Consider the following 21,134-nt stretch of genomic DNA (forward strand, 5'->3'; position numbering starts at 1 on the left):
TAATGTATTATGGGTACGCAAGATGCTGCCAGAGGGTGAACCTGGGTGGAGGGTAACCTCGCTGCGTTATTTTTGTACCCTTTTGCGAGTCTATAATTATTTCCAAATAAAAAGTGAAATAAACACATAAATAAAATAAAAAAAGAAGACAGCAGGAAAAACAGTAAATGTAGAGAAGAAGGGATTTTTAGAACGAGAACTTAAATATACATAGTCAAAGACTGGCTTTGCCAGACTCCCATAGGTTTATAAGGAGTTAACCAAAATGAAAAAGACAGACAGACACATCTCATTAATAAAAACATTAGGCTCTGAAAAGTCGCATCCTATTTTTAATGTCTGAACTAGTGATGTTTTCTGGAAATGTGCAGAGAGCAACACGTAGTACTATGTGTGCAAAACACAACTGAATTTTGTGAAAACCACAAAAAACGACTGCTCTTGAGAAAGGAAAAGTTTTATTTCTTGACATCATCAAAGAAAAACGTGAAGGATCTGATAGGAACGAAACAAAAATGTACAAATCCTACTACCTCATTCCTCAAAACCATATAAACACTTGCAAGATTTTCCTTCATCCGTTAAATGTCTCTAGAGCAGCCAGCCTACACAGACCTGGGGGCATTCACATGTCAGAATATTCCATAAAAATCTGGGAACATATTTTTGGCAGAAAGAAGTCACTTTGTGTGCAAGGAAAGGCTGCTTGTGAAAGAATGCAGACTGACACAGTTGGGCAGGAGCCCCTTGCAATGACATAATGTTAGTGTCATCATTTATCACATTATTGGGAGCATTTAAAAGACACAGGGCGAGGGTGCCTGGGTGGCTCAGCAGGTTGAGCGCCTGACTCTTCTCATTTCCGCCAGGTCATGGTCCCAAGGTCTTGAGCTTGGAGCTCAAGCCCCAACACTGAGCTCGGAGCCTGCTTAAGGATTCTCTCCCCCTCTCCCTCTGCCCTTCCCCTGCTGGCGCTCTCTTCCTCTCACCTAAAACCACCAACCAACCAAAAGACACATGGCATTCTGAACTCCTAAAACAAGGAGAGTTGTTTTTTGGTGTCAAATAGATGGCAAATATCCTTTAGAGGGAGAAGTAAAAACGCAGAGAAGCTCGCTCCAACATTGCCTCGTATCACTCGACCTTGAAGCTTATTTCTGTAACAAAATTCTAAAAGCAACATACAAATCTGCTTGGCTGGACACTTGACTTATATTTCCTTCTTAAATATTAGGGGATAGCACATGGTGCAAAAGGGGAATTAGGGCTAGGGTTAATTAGAGTTCATTAGTTAGAGTTTAATTTCTGACCCTTCCAGCGACTATGTCTTCTGTCTTCGTTACGACAACGGGTGTAATAATCCCCGTATCTCAAGGTTGGTCCCAGTCCTGAAAGGGATAATGTATTTAAATGCCTAGCACAATGCTGTGCAAACAGTAGGCAGCAAGAAGTGTGAGCTCGCTCCCAGTTTTCCCAGAAGACACAACAAAATATTTCCTTCTGTTAGTTTGGTATGAACCAAAACAAATGGCCGAGGGGTAAGCAAAGAGTGCTCGAGATTCTAACCCCACTATTATTATCCAAACAATCGTTCCATTAATTATGCAGTTATATAAACTAATATTGAATAAACATTATTGGGTTTTTTGGTATCATTCAGGTAATGCGTTATAACCTGAAAAGGTCCTCTCTTCGCAAGTCCGCTTTTAATTTTGTCTTTAACTGATTTAGCAAAATAGGTCATTAATTCTCTTATTCAGATCGTAACAGAGCTCCATCTTTTGGGAGGATTAAGCTCCCAGGTAAAAATCATAGTTTTTATGTTTACTCATGGGTTTCAGGAAAAGTGACGTGGGAAAAGAAACGGCAAAAGGTTACAGAATTTGTCTTTCGGGGCTGTTTGCCTTCAAGCATCTGTTGATGTCCGTCTACACACCAAAGCTCCCTAATTCCTGCCTTGAACCTCCGCTAAGAAGCCACAGTCCCAGACCCCAACAACTCCCAAGGGGGAGCAAGCCCTTCGAAACTGAAGGAGTGGACAGGGCAGAGCCCTTAGAAGGCTTTAGAGGGGTCGCCTGTGTGGCTGAATCGGTGAAGCGTCCCACTTTGGCTCAGTTCATGATCCCAGGGTTTGTGAGCTCGAGCCCCGCGTCGGGCTCTGTGCTGGCAGCTCAGAGCCTGGAGCCTGCTTGGGATTCTGGGTCTCCCTCTCTCTCTATGCCCTTCCCCCGCTCGCGCTGTCTCTCTCTCTCTCTCTCTCTCTCTCTCTCTCTCTCTCTCAAAAAATAAACATTAAAAGGAAAATTAAAAAAAAATGTTTTTATGTTTTTAACATAATCCGCGGCCTTACGCAGCAGTTCTGGAACCTACAGTCCCCGGCTGCAAAACTGTGTCTAAGTTGTCATTTCATGCCTTTGTCTCAGGAAGCAGCTCAACTATCACTTCCCTCCAGAGGTCCTCTAGCCATCCTATCCCGAAAAAGGGGGTCTCGCCCACTCAACCCTCGCATCATTCTTCTGTATCTCCTGCATGGCACAGCCTTGCCGCAATCCGTCTTTACCTTGTCTGTCTGCTTAAATCTCTCTACTCCACTAGAAGGTAAGCTTCCTAAAGAGCAAGGCCCTGGGTCTGCCTCCAGCGCCTTGAACCTGCTGAGTCTCAAGAGACACTTCTGGAATGAACGACAGGTCCGGGTCTGGCAGATATTGAACTGCCTCCATATCCCGCCATCTCCGCCTCCCCGCCCCCCCCCTCCCCCCCCTCCCCCCAAACCACCGCCGCCGCCTTCTCCGGAAATCATTTCAAAATCACGGGTTTTCATTTTGGAAACAGGGCTTTCAGCGTTGCCGCTGCACCCGCTCGCTCTCGCACGCTCGTTCCCGCAGTCGGAGCCGCCGCCCGGCCCACTTACCCAAGCCCACTAGGCCGGACAGTTTAGGGGCGATCAGGGCAGGTGCAGCCTCGAGCGGGCGACCGCCTCAGTTCACCTTCCCGGTCCCCGGTCCTCCGCGGGCCCCGAGAAGCCACCTCTAGGCCGCCCGGGCCTCCGCCCACCGGCGGTCGCACCCTGCCGCCCTCCCTCCGGCGCGGCGCCAGCAGCTCGCAGCGGTCGCGGCGGGGTCTGCTGCTCCCGGCACCCGGCGCAGCCGGCCGCGGGAGAGCCGGCCGTCTTTTCGCCAGGCCGCGAACCCGCCTGTCCCGCAGCGCGCGCCGCCGCCGCCGCAACTGCTTCCGGGTGAGCGGGTCACCGACCCTGTGGCCCCGCCCCTCCTTCGCCTCCTTCGGCTGCCGCTGGGGCTGCGGCTCCTCTCGGGGGCCGGTTCCCGCTGTCTCCGTGTCAGCCACCGCGCCGCGGGGCCGCCGGCCTGACTGAGCGACCCGCTGCGGGCGCCGGGAGCCGCTGCGTCCGGCCGGGCAAGCCTGCGGGAGCCTGGGAGCCAGTCCGCCGTCCGCGCCCCTCGCCCTCCGCTGCTCGCTCTTCGCCCGTCCGGGTGCCGGCGGCCGACCCGCGCGCCCCAGCCCTTCCCGGGCGGCGCCGCAGTCACAGTCCGCGCCCAGGGACAGGTAAGGACCGCTTCTCCCGCCGGCCCCGGAGGCCCCCGTTCGGCCTGCAGCCCGTGCGACCCGCGCCGCCGCTGACCCCTGCTGGGGGCCGGGCTTCCCTGCCGGCTCCGGGTCGGGGTCGCCCCCCGCCTACCGCGTTCGCCGGCAGCACGCCTGATTTCTACCGCGCACCCTCCGTCTGCGCCGGGGGGCAAGGGTCCCTCCCATTGTGGAAGAAATTACATCGGGCCGCTGTCCCTTTTGCCTCCGGTGTTCGGGGCTCCTTCAACTCCTCCCCAGCGCGACACCCCAGCGAACGGTGTCAGGCCGGTGGAGGGCGTAGCATTTTTATGGGATTTTTTTTTTTTTTTCTTCCTCCTTGACCCGAACTGAAGCGCGGGCATAACAGGCGCTTGCTAGGAGTGTCAGGGTTAATGCTTGACTAATATGTGGCGTTATTCACACCCAGATCGTTAAGTTATACAGCTCCAGTCAGGCCTGCTTCTCTTGCCTGTGGATACCCAGCAGGAAGCTGGCGGACCTATGGAAACGCACCTCTTTGCCTCTCTTAGAGGGGAAAAAAAGTTCAAGTGTTTGCTCTACTTTTCCGCCGTGGGAGATACAAATATCAGGCTGCCGAGAAACGGCTAGGGAAATACTGTATCCTAAACTTTAACTGTTTGTAGCTCATTTTCTTTGAGTTTCCATTTAATGACTCAGCATTTCTGCCATAAACAGAAAAACTGCAGAATAGTTTAATTGGCTACAAGAGAAGATGTAAGGATAGTAGCCGTTACTTTATGTTCTCACAATGGGAAGAGAACGTGGATGCAGTAAATGGAACCAGAGGGACGGTGAACGGGGTACGGGTGGGCGAGTTCATAATGTTTAAAATAACATTTTTTTTTTCCAGGATAACATTTTTCTTTTATTCGGGGATGAATCTGTATATAAGGGTGCAATTGCAGATAAAAGTTAGTTGGCGAAGACTTGAGGTTTGCTGTGGTTTGGGCGTCTTGACGAATGAACCCTGCTTAACTTCTGTTTATCCTCTGTTTAACAAATGTAGAGATGATGACCTGGTGTTAAATTCATGTTGGGGTAAGAATTTCAGAAAGTGATTCATTTAGAAAGTTAGGTCACGCTGTGAATCATTGATACGGATCTTAGGATTGGAATAGAGAGGAAAGCTAGAAGTTTGTTACTGCCTGTTTAATTAGAAGCTTTCAGTCATTTTGTATGAAGTGTTGTATTATGCTTTGTTAGGTTTGTTGGTAGGTATTTATTGTTATGAAGTGCGATAAGGAAATCCTAATTGAACTTTTGCAGAATGTTTGGCTTCAGAACAGTTTGTTAGTTCCTGAGTATATTGTGGTAATTTTACCCCCACTCCTTTTTTTTTTTTTTTTTTTGGCCAGATGTGAGAAGATAATTAAAGATGTCTAGAAACAAAATAAATGTCAGTGAAAAGATATAAAAAAGTTTACTGAAAGAATCCATAGTTACAAAGTAGTCTTTTGAGTGAAAGGCCTCACCTATTTTGCAAATCCTCAAAAATGTGGAATGAGACTATACCGAGTTCTTACCTAAGTTCTGTTACAGAAGAAAGTGTATGGAGGTTGTGATTTATGATTGGAATGAATTCATTGTAAACTAGAAATAACTTTTTATTGCTCAAGTGTAATTTGATCATTTTTGGCTTTAAAAATGTTAAGCAAAATAACTTTGAATCACAGAATACTCGATACTCTTAACCTTGTTTTCCTTTTCTTTTTGGAATTCAGTTTATTTTACCTTGAGTTTCATTTATAGAGAACCTTAGTTATTACTTACAAAGTAATGGTGAGTTGGTCTTGCTTACCAGATTCCTTTAGTTGTTTGACTAAATCTTGGCATCTCATTTTCTTATCCATTCTTATATACAGAGTGTTCCCTAATGTTGCTTTTGATTTTTGTCCAGCTAATAGTAACTTAATTAGGAGTTTCAGTTCCCAGTGAACAGATTCCCTTTTGGAAAATCCCTTGTGGAAACCACCGTAACTAACAGTCTTGATAGGTAGATATACAAGAGAAGCCTTCTTTCTCAAAAATAACATAAAAACAGAGAAAGAGACAAGCCATGAGAGACTCTTAAATACAGAGAACAAACTGAGGGTTGCTGGATGGGTTTTGGGTGGGGGTAATGGGCTAAATGGGCAAGGGGCATTAAGGAGGGCACCTGTTGGGATGAGCATTGGGTGTTATACGTAAGTGATGAATCACTAAATTCTATTCCTGAAATCATTATTACACCATATGTTAACTAACTTGGATTTAAATAATAATAAAAATAATAATAATTAAAAAACAGAAGCCTTCTTTTGTTATGATTGAAGCATCTCCATTATGAAGGAAAAAAGTGATATGAGGGTATATTTGGCAAATAGATTCTTTCTCTCTCAAAACAAAACCAAAAACAGATCTTTACTAGAAATGAGAGCTGTTTCTTGCAAAGCTCTTTGTGAATTGTTTATCCTGCTCCTAGTGTGAAAAGGGACAGAATTGATGATGTATAGAAAAAGAAATTCTCTCTGCAGCATGCTGGGAATGTTGATGAGGATCATTTAAGCGAAAATACAGTTCTTCCGTCTTCACCAGAGGAGCACTATCCATTGCACCTACAAAATAGAGGCCATTTCATAGCCTTTTTCTTGTGGGTAGTTGATTGCTTTCTGGAGACTCTGAATAGAGAGATGGACCTTTAACCAGGAAAACCTACTACCTTATCCAGTTTGCAAACAATAGACTTTATGACCGTCATTCAAAACTTAACTTTTAAAATTTCAGAAGGAAGGTATTGAGCAAAATTTGCCCTTTTTCTCCATTTTTCCTTTTAAGATAGACACCTTTGGAAATGATTTTTTTGCGTTGCACATTGCACTTTGACTTTTAAAACTTTCTGCCCTACAGTAAATTAGGGTAGATTTAAAAGGAATCAAACATTGGCTAAAAACTGGGTTTGGCATAAGTGTTACTTTTTCATTTGTTCCATTTTTTTTTTATTTGGTGGGGGCTGGAGAGAGGATTCTGTTTCTTGGGGGAACTCTGAGCTTTGCCTTTGTGTGCTTTTGTTTGGGTCAGGAGAGCAGTAGATACAAGTGGTTGAGAAGGGGGAAGACATGGCATGCGTACCCGGAAGGAGAATGCCCACTTCATGGGTGCAGTAGATGTTTGTGGGAGTTTAAAAAATTGATAACGACAGTTTAAATGTTATATGGTGCAAAAGAAGCCTTCTTTCCACAACAGACTTCTAGCCTTTTCCCTTTTCTACTCTCCCACCCCCTAATCCAAGCAACCACTGTGAGTGGTTTCCTGTATGTCCTCCTCCAAATTTTTTATTACATATGTAATTGGCTTTGTTTAGGAGAGTTATCTTCTTTCGTTGTTACCCTTGATATATCTTAGAGACTTTTCTGTATTTGCACATATGTCCACCTGATTATGTATTTATTTATTTTTAATGTTTATTTTTGAGACACACACACACGCACACGCACAGAATGTGAGTGGGGGAGGGGCAGAGAGAGAGAGGGAGACCCAGAATCCTAAGCAGGCTCCAGGCTCTGAGCTGTCAGCACAGAGCTCATCACAAGGCTTGAATTCACAAACCATGAGTTCATAACCTGAGCCAAAGTTGATGCTCAACTGACTGAGCCAACCAGGAGCCCCCACCTGATTTTTAAAAAAGACTGAATGCCCTGGGTAGTGTAGATGAACCATAATTTATTCATTTTCCATGATTTATTTTACCATTCCTTGTTAACAGACATTTAGGTTGTTTTAGCTTTCTACAAATGCTGCTATAGTGAACAACTAGTATTTAAGTCTTTGCACTAGTCCATAAGCATGTATATTGAATATATTTCTGAAAGAGTGATTGCAAAGTTGGGGCTTAAGTTGTGAAAAATGTATAAATTTATTTCCATCTTATATTGGACTTTATAATAGTTAACTTTCTCAACCTTGTGGAAGGAGAAAGGAACTCTTAATTACTTTGGATTCTTTATCTTCTCTATTTTAAAAAATACTAAAATGTATTGTATAAGGTGGTCTTAAACATTTTAGAGTGACAGGTGGTTAATTTTATTTGTAGTGGTAAGGCTAAAAATACTGTAGCTTGAAGACTGATGTTGTATTTGGCAAGAGTTAAATGAATACCTTTTGTAGTGGGTTGTTTTAGGATTTTATGACTGGTGTCAATTAAAAATATTGTATATAGTTTAACTTCTTGCTCTAACGAAGTCTGCTACTATATTAGTCATGGGAAATAAATAGCCCACCTTCTGTCTTCCTTCACCGTCCACATCCTAGTCTATTCGTAATAAAATAAACCTTGGTAGAGTTTGAGATTCAAAAATCCTTTTGCAAACCATAGTGCTGTTGATGGATTAATTTCCCAAGGCAGGGGGTAGGTACAAATTCAGTTTTTATTCTGCAGAGTGTTTGTGAGCAAATTAAGGGTTTACGATTTTAATTTCTATACTGCACCGTTCACTCATGAACAAGAGGAAGGAGGTTGAGAACCTCTGTCCTTTGAAAATGATAGAGACTGGAGGAAAAAAAAAAAAGTACAGAGGGGCTAATGTATGATGATCAAGTTGGAACTTGTGAGTGGCAGTTTCTCTGGCTGGTGCCCAGGATCTATTTTGAGGCCTTGTCAAAGCTCATCTGACAGAACCTACCACAGAACTGTAATCTGTCCTGGCCCCCGCTGCAAGTCAGGAAGGCCTGCGGTTTAGGAAAAGTGGCAACCACAGAAGAGTGAGCTTACGAAGGACATTTGCTTTCAGAAGATTAAGTCTAAGTTTTGGGGTGAAAATCTGCTTCGCGTGCATATTCTAGGATCATTTTCTTTTTTTCTTTTTGCCCTCCTCTTTTCAGAGCACGATTAAGGAGAACTAACAAGGGAAGTGTTTTAGAAAAACGTGCACAAGGAGGAGCACAGGATTGTACCAGTATTGATAGCATGTTCCGGTGGTAAGAGTGATCAGATGTTTTATGACAGGGGAAAACCATTACTGATACTGGCGTAGGGTGGCCGTGACCCTTGTTGAACTAGTGCAATTCAGAGACCTGCACACGTGTCTTTGGATCAAAAGGACACTGGGAATGATGAGCTGTTTTATAAGCTTATTTTGAGTTCACACAGAGAAATTAGCTTCTTGCCAAATTCTCATTGTCTTCTTCCCATAGAACTGCTAGTCTCATGTACATTATCGTGAAGTTATCTCTTTAAAAATAACTTGTGGCTGTTACCAGATGCTGTATCCCAGCACAGCTGCCTCTGGGTATCATGTGCTTTCTCACGAAAACCTTGCTGTTTTCTATACTTAGTGAATGAGGCACTTGAGTTTCAAGTTCTTTGACTGATTTCACTTCTTAGCTAGAAAGCTGTTTAAAGGGTTAGTGCTCCACCAAGGTTCATTTCACCATATTAAACTGCAGCCTTGTATTACATTACAGTCAAGGTTGTTTGAAGAATTTGGTGCACAGTGCACATTTAATTTGCAGACGGAAAGCCTGCAGATGGTTTCCTTTCTTCTGCTTTACATTAGGTCGTAACTCCAAGAAATTTAGTTTTTCCTTGCCCTCAGAAATGTGAATTATGTGCATTTGATAATGATGGTGTATTTAGTACTGTAGTCAATGTGAGGAAGAAAAATAAACTGGAGTATTTTTCCTTTTTTTCCTATTCCTATTTCTGGTTTATTCCTATTATCCCTTCCCTGTTTCAGCCTTCCCCTACCAGAAAAAAAGAGGGTGGGGAGGGTGGGGAAGGGAGGGGAGGATAGGGCAGAGCAGAGAGAGTGGAAAAGAGGAGAAGAGGTTGGGAAAAGCGTTTGAGTACAAAGTGTGTAACAGGGTTTTTAAAAATTTTGTATATATATTTTAATTTTTTTATTTTAGAGAGAGAGGGATCTTGAACAGGGGATTGGGGCAGAGGGAGAGAGAGAATCCCAAGCAGGCTCTTTGCTCAGTGTGCAGCCCAACACAGGGCTGGATCCCATGACTTTGGGGTCATGACCTAAGCTGAAAGCTAGAGTCAGACACTCAACCAGCTGAGCAACCCAGGCACCCCAGGGTGTTTTTATTTTCTCAGGAGTGAGATTTTAAAACCCTTCTTAAAGAATTGTAGTTCATCTCTTTCATTGTTTTCACTTTGAACCTTGTATATCTTAGTTTTTGGGTTTTTTTTTTTTTTTCATTATGAACACCAAACTCTTAACTAGTGTTTAAAAAAATTTTTTTATAATATTTATTTTTTGGGGGGGGGGAGGGATAGAGAAAGAGGGAGACACAAAATCTGAAGCAGGCTGTAGGCCCTGAGCTGTTAGCACAGAATCCAACACGGGGCTCAAACCCACGAACCGTGAGATCATGACCTCAGCTGAAGTCTGATGCTTAACCAACTGAGCCACCTTGGTGCCCCTTAACTAATTTTGATATAACAAAGCTTTACTGTTTAGGAAACTAATTTTAAAGTTCCTTGTTCCGATCACTTTGTTTTTCTTCTATAGACCCTACTTTCCTAAGTAGAAACATTTTAACAGCCAGGGGCACTCTTTTGGGTCTCTGTTGTCTAAGTAAAATACAGTATACTGTATGCAGAGGATTAGGATGTTAAAATATTTACTTCTCTGATTTTTCTTTTAAGTTTATTTATTTTGAGAGAGCACGCGAGCATATGCTAACAGGGGAGGAACAGAAAGGGAGAGAGTATCCCAAGAAGGCTCCTTGCTGTCAGCTCAGAGCCCAGCGTGGGGCTCCATCCTATGAACGGTGAGATCATAACCTGGATGGAAATCAAGAGTTAGGCGCAAAACCTACTGAGCCACATGGGCTCCCCTATTTCCCTGTTAAATGGTTTAACTAATTTGTAACAATAAGTAATACAATTAGTAAGTATACATGTTGTTGCTATTAAAAACTTAAAAAAATAATTTTGTTTAAGTGACCCAAGGATTATAGGACTAAAGATAGAAAAACAATTCAGTTTTACATTGGATGTCTTTTACCCTCTCGTGGATATTGCCACATCTAAGTAGAGAGTCACTGTCCTCCTGTCTTACCCAACTCACCCTTTGCTGTCTATCCGATTTTTTTAAAAAGTACGTTAAAATATACATAATATAGGAGCGCCTGGTTGGCTCAGTTGGTTAAGCATCAGACTTCAGCTCAGGTCATGATCTCATGGCTGGTGAGTTTGAGCCCTGTGTTGGGCTCTGTGCTGACAGCTCAGAACCTGGAGCCTGCTTCGGATTCTGTGTCTCCCTCTTTCTTTGCCCCTCCCCCCGCTCACGCTCTGTCTCTCTCTTTCTCAAAAATAAACATTAAGAAAATTAAAAAATGTGTACATAATACAAAATTTACCATTTTAATTACTTTAAGTGTATAATTCAGTGGTGTTAAGTACGTTCACATTGTTGTGCAACCTTCACCACCATCCATCTCCAGAACTTTCTCATCATCCCAAACTAAAACTGTGCCCATTAAAAAAATAACTCCTCCTTCCCCATTGCACCTGACATCCACTGTTCAACTTTCTGTCACTATGAATTTGATACTCTAAGTACTTCATGTAAGCAGAATGATGTATCTCTGTTTTGTGTCTGGCTTATTCCACTTGGTGCAGTGTTCTCAAAGTTCATTAGCATGCATGAGAATTTAACTCCTTTTTAAGGCTGAGTAATATTCCATATCCTGTTTATCCCTTTATCTGTTGATGGGTACTTGATTTGCTTTTACCTTTTGGCTGTGGTGCATCGTGCTGCTGTCTATGAAAACAAGTATGTAAATATCTATTTGAGTTCCTGCTTTCATTTCTTTTGGGTGTATACCCATAAGTGGAATTGCTGGATCGCATAGCACTGCTGTGTTTAATTTTTTGAGGAATGGCCAAAAATTTCCATAGCAGACGATCATTTCATAGTCCAAAGAGCAGTGTACAGGGGTTCTGGTTTCCTGCATCTTTGACACACTTGTTATTTTTTTTAAATAATGGCCGTTCTAATGGGTGTGAGATGGTATCTCAGTGTGGTTTTGGTTTGCGTTTCCCAAATAACTAGTGATGTGTAGCATCTTTTCTTGTGCTGCTTGGCCATTTATAGATCTTCTTTGGAGAAATACCTATTCAGGTCCTTTGCCTGGATTTGATTTGGGTTGTTTTTGTTGTTATTGTTGTTGTTGAATTTTAGGAGTTCTGTAGGTATTCTGGATATTAATCCCTTATTAGATGTACGATTTGCAAATATTTTCTCCCATTCTGTGGGTCACTTTTTTCTCTTGATAGTGTCTGTTGATGCACAGAGGTTTTATTTTGATAAAGTCCAGTTTATCTACTTTTGTTGTTGTTATTGTTGCCTGGGCTTTTGGCATCATATCCAAGAAATCATTGCCAAATCCAGTGTCGTTAAGTTTTCACATATGTTTTTTCCTAAGAGTTTTATAGTTTTAGCTTACCCTTATTTCTTTGATCTACTGTGAGTTGTTTTTTGTTTGTGGTATATGCCAGTAACACACTGTTTTGGTTACTGTAGCTTTCTAGTTAACTTTTGAAATCAGGAAGTGTGGTACCTCTACTTTGTTCTTCTTTTTCAAGATTGTTTTGGCTCTTCAGGGTCCCTTAAGATTCCATGTGAATTTTAGTTTTAGGATGGGTTTTTCTATTTCTGAAGAAAATGTCATTGGGATTTGATAGAGAGTACATCGAATCTGTAGATCATTTTGGGTAGTGTTAACATTTTAACAGTGGTAAGTCTTCCAGTCTTTGAACACAGGGTGGCTCTCCATTTATTTATGTCTCTTTTTTTCTTTCAGCAACGGTTTGTAACTTTTAGTGTACAGGTCTTTTGCTCCTTGGTTAAGTTTTTTCCTTGAGTATTTTATTCTTTTTGATACTATTGTAAATGTAATTGTTTTCTTAATTTCCTTTTTGGATTGTTCATAGCTAGTGTATAGAAATGCAACTGGCTTTTTTGTGTTGATTTTTTTTATCCCTGTACCCTTTGCTGGGTTTATTCATCCAGAGTTTGAAAAGCGGTTGCACTTGTTTTCTGTGTTGTGTAACAAGTGTAACAAATTTAGCAGCTTAAAACAACACACATTTATTATCCTACAGCCTCTATGGGGCAGGAATCTGAGCATGGCTGAGCAGAGTCCTCTGCATAGGGTCTTAGGAGATTGCCATTAAAGTGTTGGCTGGGCTGAATTCTCTCCTGGAGACTTACATGATAAAATCCACTTCCAGGCTCACCGAGGAAGGTTTGGCAGAATTAATTTCTTTGTGGCTTTTGGACTGAAGCTTCTTGCTCACTAGCAGTCACTTTAAGGTAACTAAAGGTTATCTGGAGGCTGTCTTCGAGCTCCTGAAGGCTGCTCCCAGCTCTTAGAGGCAACGTGAATTTCTTGGCCCTGTGGTATTTCCTGATAGAACCACGTCGTCAAATCATCAAGGAGAGTCTAGAGCAAGTCTGCTGGCTGGCTAGTCTTATATAAGGTAACATAATCATGGGAATGACATCTCATAACCTTTGTCCTATTCTGTTGGTTAGAAGCAAGTCACAAGTCCTGGCCACATTCTTTGGGAGGTGTTTACACAAAGATGGGAACAGAAGGAGGGGGGATAATGGTGGGGAGCCACCTTAGAGTCTGTCTGCCATAGCTGATTACAAAATGGCACATACTTTATAAACCATTTTTGTTTAAAAAACATACATATGCAGTTAAAAGAAGCATCTTACAAAGTAACACATACTTTGAAAAACGTGCGTGCAATTGAGGCATCACTGGTGGTTTTATTGTTCTTTTGTATTTTATTATTTTCCTCCCACTTCTCCTCTCTGCAACATCCCAGTTTTGCAATTTTAAATCAATAGTTGGTGTTTTCACCATAACTAAATAAATATTGTTTACTGTTCAGCCAGGTTTTCTACCATGATTGTTTTCTTTCTTGTTTAACTTTCAATTTTTTCCAGGAGGGTTTCCAGGGGTTTCCCTTTTTTTTTTTTTTGGCTTAGTTTTCTGTTCACCTTACTTTTCCCAAGTGCTCCAACAGATTTTTTTTTTAATGTTTGTTTGTTTGTTTGTTTGTTTATTTTGAGAGAGAGAGACAGAGAGCACGGGTACTTGCCTGAGCTGGGGAGGGATAGAGAGAGAAAGAAAGAGGGAGAGAGAGAGAGAGAGAGAGAGAAAGAAAGAAAGAAAGAAAGAAAGAAAGAAAGAAAGAAAGAAAGAGAGAGAGGGAGAGAAAATCCCAAGCAGGCTCATTGCTGTCAGCTCAGAGCCCAACGTGGGGCTCAATCTCATGAACTATGAGATTCATGACTGAACCAAAATCAAGAGTGGGGTGCTTCGCTGACTGAGCCACCCAAACACCCCTCCGGGAGATTTTTCAAATGCCTCATCCGATCTCTCTAATTTCTTTTGAATAAGATAGTTTTTGAAATACAGAAAAATATAAAACAAAAATACAGTTTGAGGAAGAACAATACAATGAGCATCTGTGTCTCGCTGCCTAGGTCAAGAAATGGCATTATAATTATCCTAGGAGTTCCTGTATGTGTTCTGTAATGCACGCCTTCCGCTCCAGGCAATTACAATACCATTTTACATGTTAATTAATCACTCTTCTTGGGACCATTCCCCGCCCAACTCTGCAGTCCCATTCTCCCCTCCATACATGTATTTCTAATCAATGTGTGGTTTAATTTTGAAAAGTGGATTAGCTCTACCACGTTGTTCTGTCTGTTAGGATAGCCTAACCTTCTTTAATACAGTTCAAGTGTATGTCTCACTCATGTCTGTGTCAGTTGTGAGTTGGGAAGCAGTGGTAGAGGAGTGGTCACCAGATGGAAGGTGCGTGAGTCCCTGCGTGACTGTGGAATAGACTGCTCCTTTGAGTTTCTCTTTTCTTTTATGAAGCATATCTTCTAGTAGCTTATTGACAAAGGGTATCAAAGAGGTAAGTTTTTGAGACCTTGCATGTCTGAAAAGGCCTTTAATTGTCACGCGTGAGAATAGAATGGTTTTTGACTGGCAAGTAGCCTATGCCAGTCTTCCTACAGAAGTTTGAAGGCATCAGTCTATTGTCTTCTTGTTTCCAGAATTACTTTTTAGGGTTTAAAGCCATTCTGATTGTTAATCTTTTCTGTGTAACCTTAATTTCCCACCCACGGAAGCTTGTCAAATCATCCTTGTCTTTGGTGTTTGAAATTCACTGTGGTAATTCACTACGAAACACCTTGGTATTGACTCAGGACTTGTGTTGAGCATTCTGTAGACCCTTTGAATCTGACTTCTCATGTCCGTAACTTCTGGGGAAGTTTCTGTGGGAGGAGGGTCAGTTTCTCTTAATTTGTATGCAAAGGAGCCACCCAAGTGTTGACGTGAGGTCTTTTTGGAGCGGAAGTGGTGAATGTAAGGTGGAGCTCGTGGCATGTGGCTTTAATTGGAATGGCACGTGGATTGGCTACTCGCACCTGTACTGTCAGCTCGGCTCTCTTCTCTGATCCTTCCCTTGTGAACATTGAACTTACGTTGCATGATATCTTGTGGACTTCTCCCTTTTATGGGCCTGATTGGTGTGTTGCCTACCATTTCAGGGCATTACTTTGCCCTTTGTAAGACAGGTTTAAGCTACACAAACCTGACCAACATGGCTCAAGAGAGATGTTGGCCTCTCCCTTTCTACTCCAAGAGCATCTCAAGTCGCTACTATTGTATTTTACACTCAGTGAGCTACATGGGTAGAAGCGTTCATAGAATAAAGGTCTTCAGGAAAAGCTGAAAATTTCAAAGGATTTTGCTTTGATAATAAAAGTTGTAGGCTTAAAACTTAGTGCTTTTCCCCAGGACTTTAGAGGAATTAATGCTTGCTTCTTTGTTCTAATTTTGACTTGATGCAAGTCAGATTTTTAATTTTCAGAGTTAATCCAGTGGTGCTCATTCTATTTAAAATTAGCAATGTGTTTCCCACTTACTTAGAATTTCATTATGCCTATAAAAGTGATGGTTACTGGGAAATCTGTTAGAAAAGTATAGTTTTACCAGAGATGACCAACATAAATTTTTATAGTGTTACTTTGCAGTTGCTCTGACAGATTAAATAAATCTTTCCTCTTTATCAGTTTATTAATATAATTTCAAAGTTGGTTAGTCCTTTAAGTTTATATTTTCATACTATGAATTAGCCCCTAATTGTAGCTTTTAATTTAAATCATTTTTTGATAAAGTGTTTTTTCACAATATATAAAGCTTATGAAAAAAGGAAAATTCTGTTTTATACATATTGCCTATGTTCTTCATTATTCGTGTGTATGAGGTTTTACATATTTGCAGTCATACCGTATATATGGTTTTGTTATCTTTTTGTACCTTATGGGCATAATATCAAAATATGTCCTTGTCTTTGCTTCCTTTCCGTGAGTTTTCTACTACCACAATTTATTACATCATGTTGATTGGCCTTGACTTAAAGCTATTGCTGTCAATTTGGGTCATTTTCAGTTTTGTGTGTGGTTTTACTAAAAAGAAATTAAAATGATCATATTTATCAATTTTTGATAAGTAATTTTTCCTCTTGCGCTATGTTTTAAGTTTTGCTTTTTTTATTAGAATATAGTTAGTATAAGTATTGTCAATAGAATTCATCTTAGTGTTGAATTAGAATTAGAATTAGAATATAGTTAGTATAAGTATTGTCAATAGAATTCATCTTAGTGATGAATTAGAATTAGAATTAGAATATAGTTAGTATAAGTATTGTCAATAGAATTCATCTTAGTGATGAATTAGAATTAGAATTAGAAAGGTCTAAGGCTAATTTAAGTTCTTTTCTCCTTTGGGGCTTAATTCTGGCCCCATCTATTGTATTATCAGTAACGCAGGTTAGTTAGCACACTTCTATCATGTTGGTTTTGATTTTCATTTCTTTTGACAGAAGAAGTATTTCAGTAATAATTCTATGCTGCTCCACAAAGAAAACACACACTTGTATAGTTCAGGAAAAGGATTTCCAGTTCCTTTTATTGTTGCCACATGTCTAGTAAATTAGAAATAGTGAAAAATGCCTTCCTACTAAGTATATAGATGCAGTGTTGGATTATATTTGTGTTTGAAAATATGCAATTCCCTCACCCACCTGTGGCTCAATTAAGATTAACCTTAGCCATGGGATATACTTCTGAATTCTATACTTCACTACCTTCTCTTTTGCCTATCGTGATTTTAGATATTTTGTTTTTTAGTGTCGGCGATACCACATATTTCCATAGCATTTTACATTTTATAGAAACTTTTATGTCTATTTGAGCTTTAAAGTGACCCCTGTGATATAGGAATAAATTTAATAAAAGAAGTATGCGAATTACTCATTGAAAATCACAGAACATAGAATAGAATTAAAGGTCTGAATAAATCCCATGTTAATTGATTGGAATCTTAATATTGTTAAGATGGTAATATTTCCCAAAGTGAACTATAGATTTAATGTAACCCCTGTCAAAATCCCAGCTACTTTCCTTTTTTTTAAAGTGGCATGTTAATCCTAAAATTTATTTGGAAATATGAGGCACCAGAATCTTAAGAAGAACAAAGTTGACTCACTTGTCCCGTTTTAAAACTTACTGTAGGGATGCCTGGGTGGCTCAGTCGGTTGAGCGTCTGACTTCAGCTCAGGTCGTGATCTCATGATGCATGAGTTCAAGCCCCACATCAGGCTGTGGGCTTACAGCTCAGAGCCCGTTTTGGATCCATTGTCCCTCTTTCTCTCTGTTCCTCCCCTGCTTGTGTTTGCTTTCTCTCTCAAAAATAAACAAACATTAAAAGATAAAAAATAAAGCTGTAGCAAAGCTACAGTAATCAAGACAGCATGATACTGACAGAAGGATGTTTATGTTGATATGGATGTAGATAGATCAATGGAATAGAATGGAGGGTCCACGCATAAACCCTTACTTTTGGGGTCAGTTGGTTTTTGACAAGGCTGCCAAGACCATTCAGTTGCAGAAAGAATAGTCTTTTCAACAAATGGTACTAGAACAAGTTGACATCCACAGGCAAAAGAATAGTGTTGGTACCATGCCTCAGACCATATATAAAAATTAACTCTAAATGGATCATAGACATAAAAGTAAGAGCTGAAATTGTACAACTCTGAGAAGAAAACATAGGAATATGTCATTGAGATATTTGGGTAGGCAGTGCTTTTTTAGGAATGACATCAAATTGAATGAAACAACAAAAGAAAAAATAGGTAAACTGACTTCCTCAAAATAAAAGCTTTTGTGCTTCAGAGAACACCATTAGGAAAGGATATGTGGGGGGCGCCTGGCTGGCTCAGTTGGTTGAGTGTCAGGTTTTGTGAGATAAAGCCTGGCATCGAGCTCTGTGCTGGCAGTGCAGAGCCTGCTTGGGATTCTCTCCCTCTCTCTCTGCCCCTCCCCTGCTCGCTCACATTCTTTGTCAAAATAAATAAACATTAGAAAAAAATCACATCTTTACTGCATGCTTCCCTATATCTTCCTAGTGTTTGGTTTTATCTTTGTTTTTTGCTGCCTAAGGTTCTGTTATTCTCCCTAATACTTTGTTTTTTTTGGTTTTTTTTTCTGTTCTGCTTTATGGCATGCTTTTAAGTCTGACCTGTCCTCAGCAATATGTACTTTTCTCTCCCTTCCTTTCATCCTCTGAGTGTATGTCTATACATAACATTTCTGGGGTGTTTTTTTTTTTTTTTTTTTTTTTTTTTTTTTAGCATAGTTGACACACTGACATACTTTTTAAAAGGCATAGGAAAAGGAGAGAATTTGATACTAGAAAATGGTTTACTTCTCAGGGCATACTGAGAATACAGTTGTTGGTTAAGAGCACATCTTCCTAATATGGGTTCTGCACAGTTGATGAAAATAGTATTGTAAATCATGTCAAACATACAGCCCATTAGAGCTAATTTATTTAAACATGGTTAGCAAGGAAGGAAGTGCAACCACTGTATGTCATCTTTATGAAAGTAGGAAATGGAAAGATTTGCAGTTGTTTGGGGTGTATGTGAGCAGTATGTATTCAAAATATGAGACTTTAAATTTTTGTTAATTCTTAGGACTACTGAATGTGGAAGTTGGAGATGTGATTATACAGGTTCTCATGGAAATATAAAATATAAGAAATATAATAAGCATTGTATTTTGTAAAATGTAAGCTTAATTTAACCATTCTAGGTTTTAATATTCTCCTGAGATTTAGTTTGTGTTTAACATCTACCTTTCATGTTCTGCCAGGTCTTCCAATTTTGCCTCATATATGCGTATTTTCTTTCCTTCTTTCCATCTTTCTTTTTTAACGTTTGTTTATTCTTGAGACAGAGCGCGAGCGGGGGAGGGGCAAAGAGAGCGGGCCACAGAATCTGAAGAAGGCTCCAGAGTCAAGCTGTCGGCACAGAGCCAGACGTGGGGTTCAAACTCAGAAACCTTGAGATCATGACCTGAACTGAAGTCAGACGCTCAACTGACTGAGCCACCCAGGCGCCCCCCATATTTTCATTTTATACTTAGCCTCAATTTCTAGATGTACCTTTTATTCTTTCCGTAGATTCTGTTAATGATTTACTCATTTTGTGAATCCCATCTAGATATTTGCAGGATTGATGTCTTTAACTGTTAATTCTTTCCTCTTGCCTACCTGCCTACCTTCCCTCATGCCTCCCTACCTCCTTCCCTACCTCCCTCTGCTGCCGCTTTGCTCCTCCCCTGCCTTTCCCTCTTCACTTCTTTGTCTTCTAGCCAGCAATGGAGCCATTCTCTCCTTTGCCTGTAATCTTTCTAATGTATACATAACTATTGGTATTCTTCTGTACCGTGATTACAGTAAAAATCAAGATTTTGGTTGAAATTCCCAGTTCCCATGTCTTTTGTTCCCTTGGTTATCTACCTTTCTCAACCAGTTATTTTTTCTAACACTTTATTGTACACATTTTGAAACATACAGAAAAGTTGAAGAGAGTTCTACTGTGAACACTCATGTACTTACTACCTGGATTCCACTACTAATATTTGATTATACTTTATCTCTTACTATCCTTTATCCATTCCTCTATTTATTGTTACATCTTTTTTTGGGAGCGTGGATGCATTTCAAAATAAGCAGCAGATATCACTCGCTTCAACCCTAAATATTTACCATGTGTCTTATTAACTAGAGTTTAGTGTTTGTTGAGAGGAATTTTTCTTTTGAGGTAAAATTTACATTGAAAGATCTTAAGTGAACCATCATTAAATGACCTCTATGTTCTAAGTCATTTGTGTTCTCATAAGGGCACTAACTCCCATCATAAGGCCATACTTCTAAAACTTGTGTATTCATTTGGATTTTCAAAAATAAGACTTTGAATACCACAAAACACCTTAAAATTTTTTTCTTTAAAAATTTTTTTATTACATAAAAGTGCTACATAGTATAATGATTATAATTTAAGGTGTTTCTATTTTTTCTAGATTGTTCCATGCTTCAGCAAATATTCTTAACATTGTTAATGATACCACATAATGCATGCTGGAGGAAATAACTTGAGGGTGTTTTTGTTTAGTTAAGCGTATGAACATGTAAAGAAAGGCAAGGATTGCCCCTTTGTCTACTTCATAAGCTAAATGTGTAAAGAGATAGTTGATTTAACACGCTTGAAACATTTATGGAGTGCTTTATGAGTTTATTGAGTGTTCGCATTTGTCTGAACTCACTTGAGCCTCCCGTTCACCGTGTTGGATAGCTGGATGGTTGATCTGTCTGTGCCGTGAGTGAAGAAACCAAGGCTCAGGCACGGGAAAGGGCAGGGTAGCCGTTGAACTCAGATCCTCTCCCTTTAAATTTAGTCCAGTAGCAACAGCTGTGCTCACATTCGTCTTTAGTTCAAGTGCCATTCCAGCTGCTGGGATTTGCTGAATAACTAGCAAATGTTTTATTGCGCAGACTGGCGTTAACTGTAGTGAGGACCCTGACACAAAGACCTATGCCAATATTTTGAGTTCCCCAGGATGAAGTACTCAGATATAAAGGAACTGCAACTATTGGGATCCAGACAGAACTCTCTAAGTGGGCTATATTTAGAATGTGACGTACTGATTCTACATCCCCGTTCTGTTCGCACAAAAGTGAACAGTATCATGATTTAAGTGTCACTTAATGTGGCATAATGCCTATTTTTCAGAAATCGATTGCATGTGAAGCTCATTGGAGAAGAGAAAGCCTTGTTGATCTGTTTTGGAAGGTTTAGGTTTCACAACATCCTTGAAGGTACTTCCCTACTTTCCCTTAGGTAGCAGATCCTTAATGACAAAAGCAGCTGGAGAAAATCAGCTTCACATTGGGTAACGGACTTGACAAAAACGTGGGCAGTTTTGGTTTTGGCGGTGGATGTAAAGGTTTAGCTCTTGGTTTGGTTGATACCATTAAGGAAAAGCTGGAAGAGATGAATATGGCTCCTGAAGAATGTGGACTTGAGGAAACCTTGCGATAGAAATTTACTGAAAGTCCTTCAGGATCAGAAACTGGAAGTAGTCTATTTG

At 40.5% G+C, this 21,134-nt stretch overlaps 2 protein-coding genes across 25 annotated transcripts in view; one reads left to right on the forward strand and one right to left on the reverse strand.

Annotated features, from left to right (window-relative positions):
• Positions 1–319: 319 nt before the first annotated feature.
• Positions 320–11,346, reverse strand: LOC102899266 (cuticle collagen 39-like). Its single transcript, XM_045037338.1, has 3 exons — positions 11,329–11,346; positions 2,912–3,693; positions 320–1,388 (listed from the first exon to the last, which is right to left on the reverse strand). The coding sequence occupies exons 1-2, from the start codon at positions 11,344–11,346 to the stop codon at positions 2,935–2,937; spliced, it is 777 nt and encodes a 258-aa protein (XP_044893273.1). The 3' UTR covers positions 320–1,388; positions 2,912–2,934.
• The window catches only part of LRRFIP2 (LRR binding FLII interacting protein 2), a 104,438-nt gene continuing 86,730 nt past the window's right edge, over positions 3,427–21,134 (forward strand). For 19 of the 24 annotated variants that reach the window (XM_023260762.2, XM_023260766.2, XM_023260765.2 and 16 more), the window contains exon 1: positions 3,429–3,564. The gene's annotated coding sequence lies outside the window, so the exon portion shown is untranslated. Of the gene's footprint in view, positions 3,565–3,952; positions 4,407–8,463; positions 8,560–10,301; positions 10,363–21,134 lie in introns of those variants that run through there. The other 5 variants (XM_045037897.1, XM_003992258.6, XM_006936543.5 and 2 more) reach the window with 5 other exon arrangements.

The sequence above is a fragment of the Felis catus genome, chromosome C2 (genome assembly GCF_018350175.1).
Source record: "Felis catus isolate Fca126 chromosome C2, F.catus_Fca126_mat1.0, whole genome shotgun sequence".
NCBI classification, from domain to species: Eukaryota; Metazoa; Chordata; class Mammalia; order Carnivora; family Felidae; genus Felis; species Felis catus.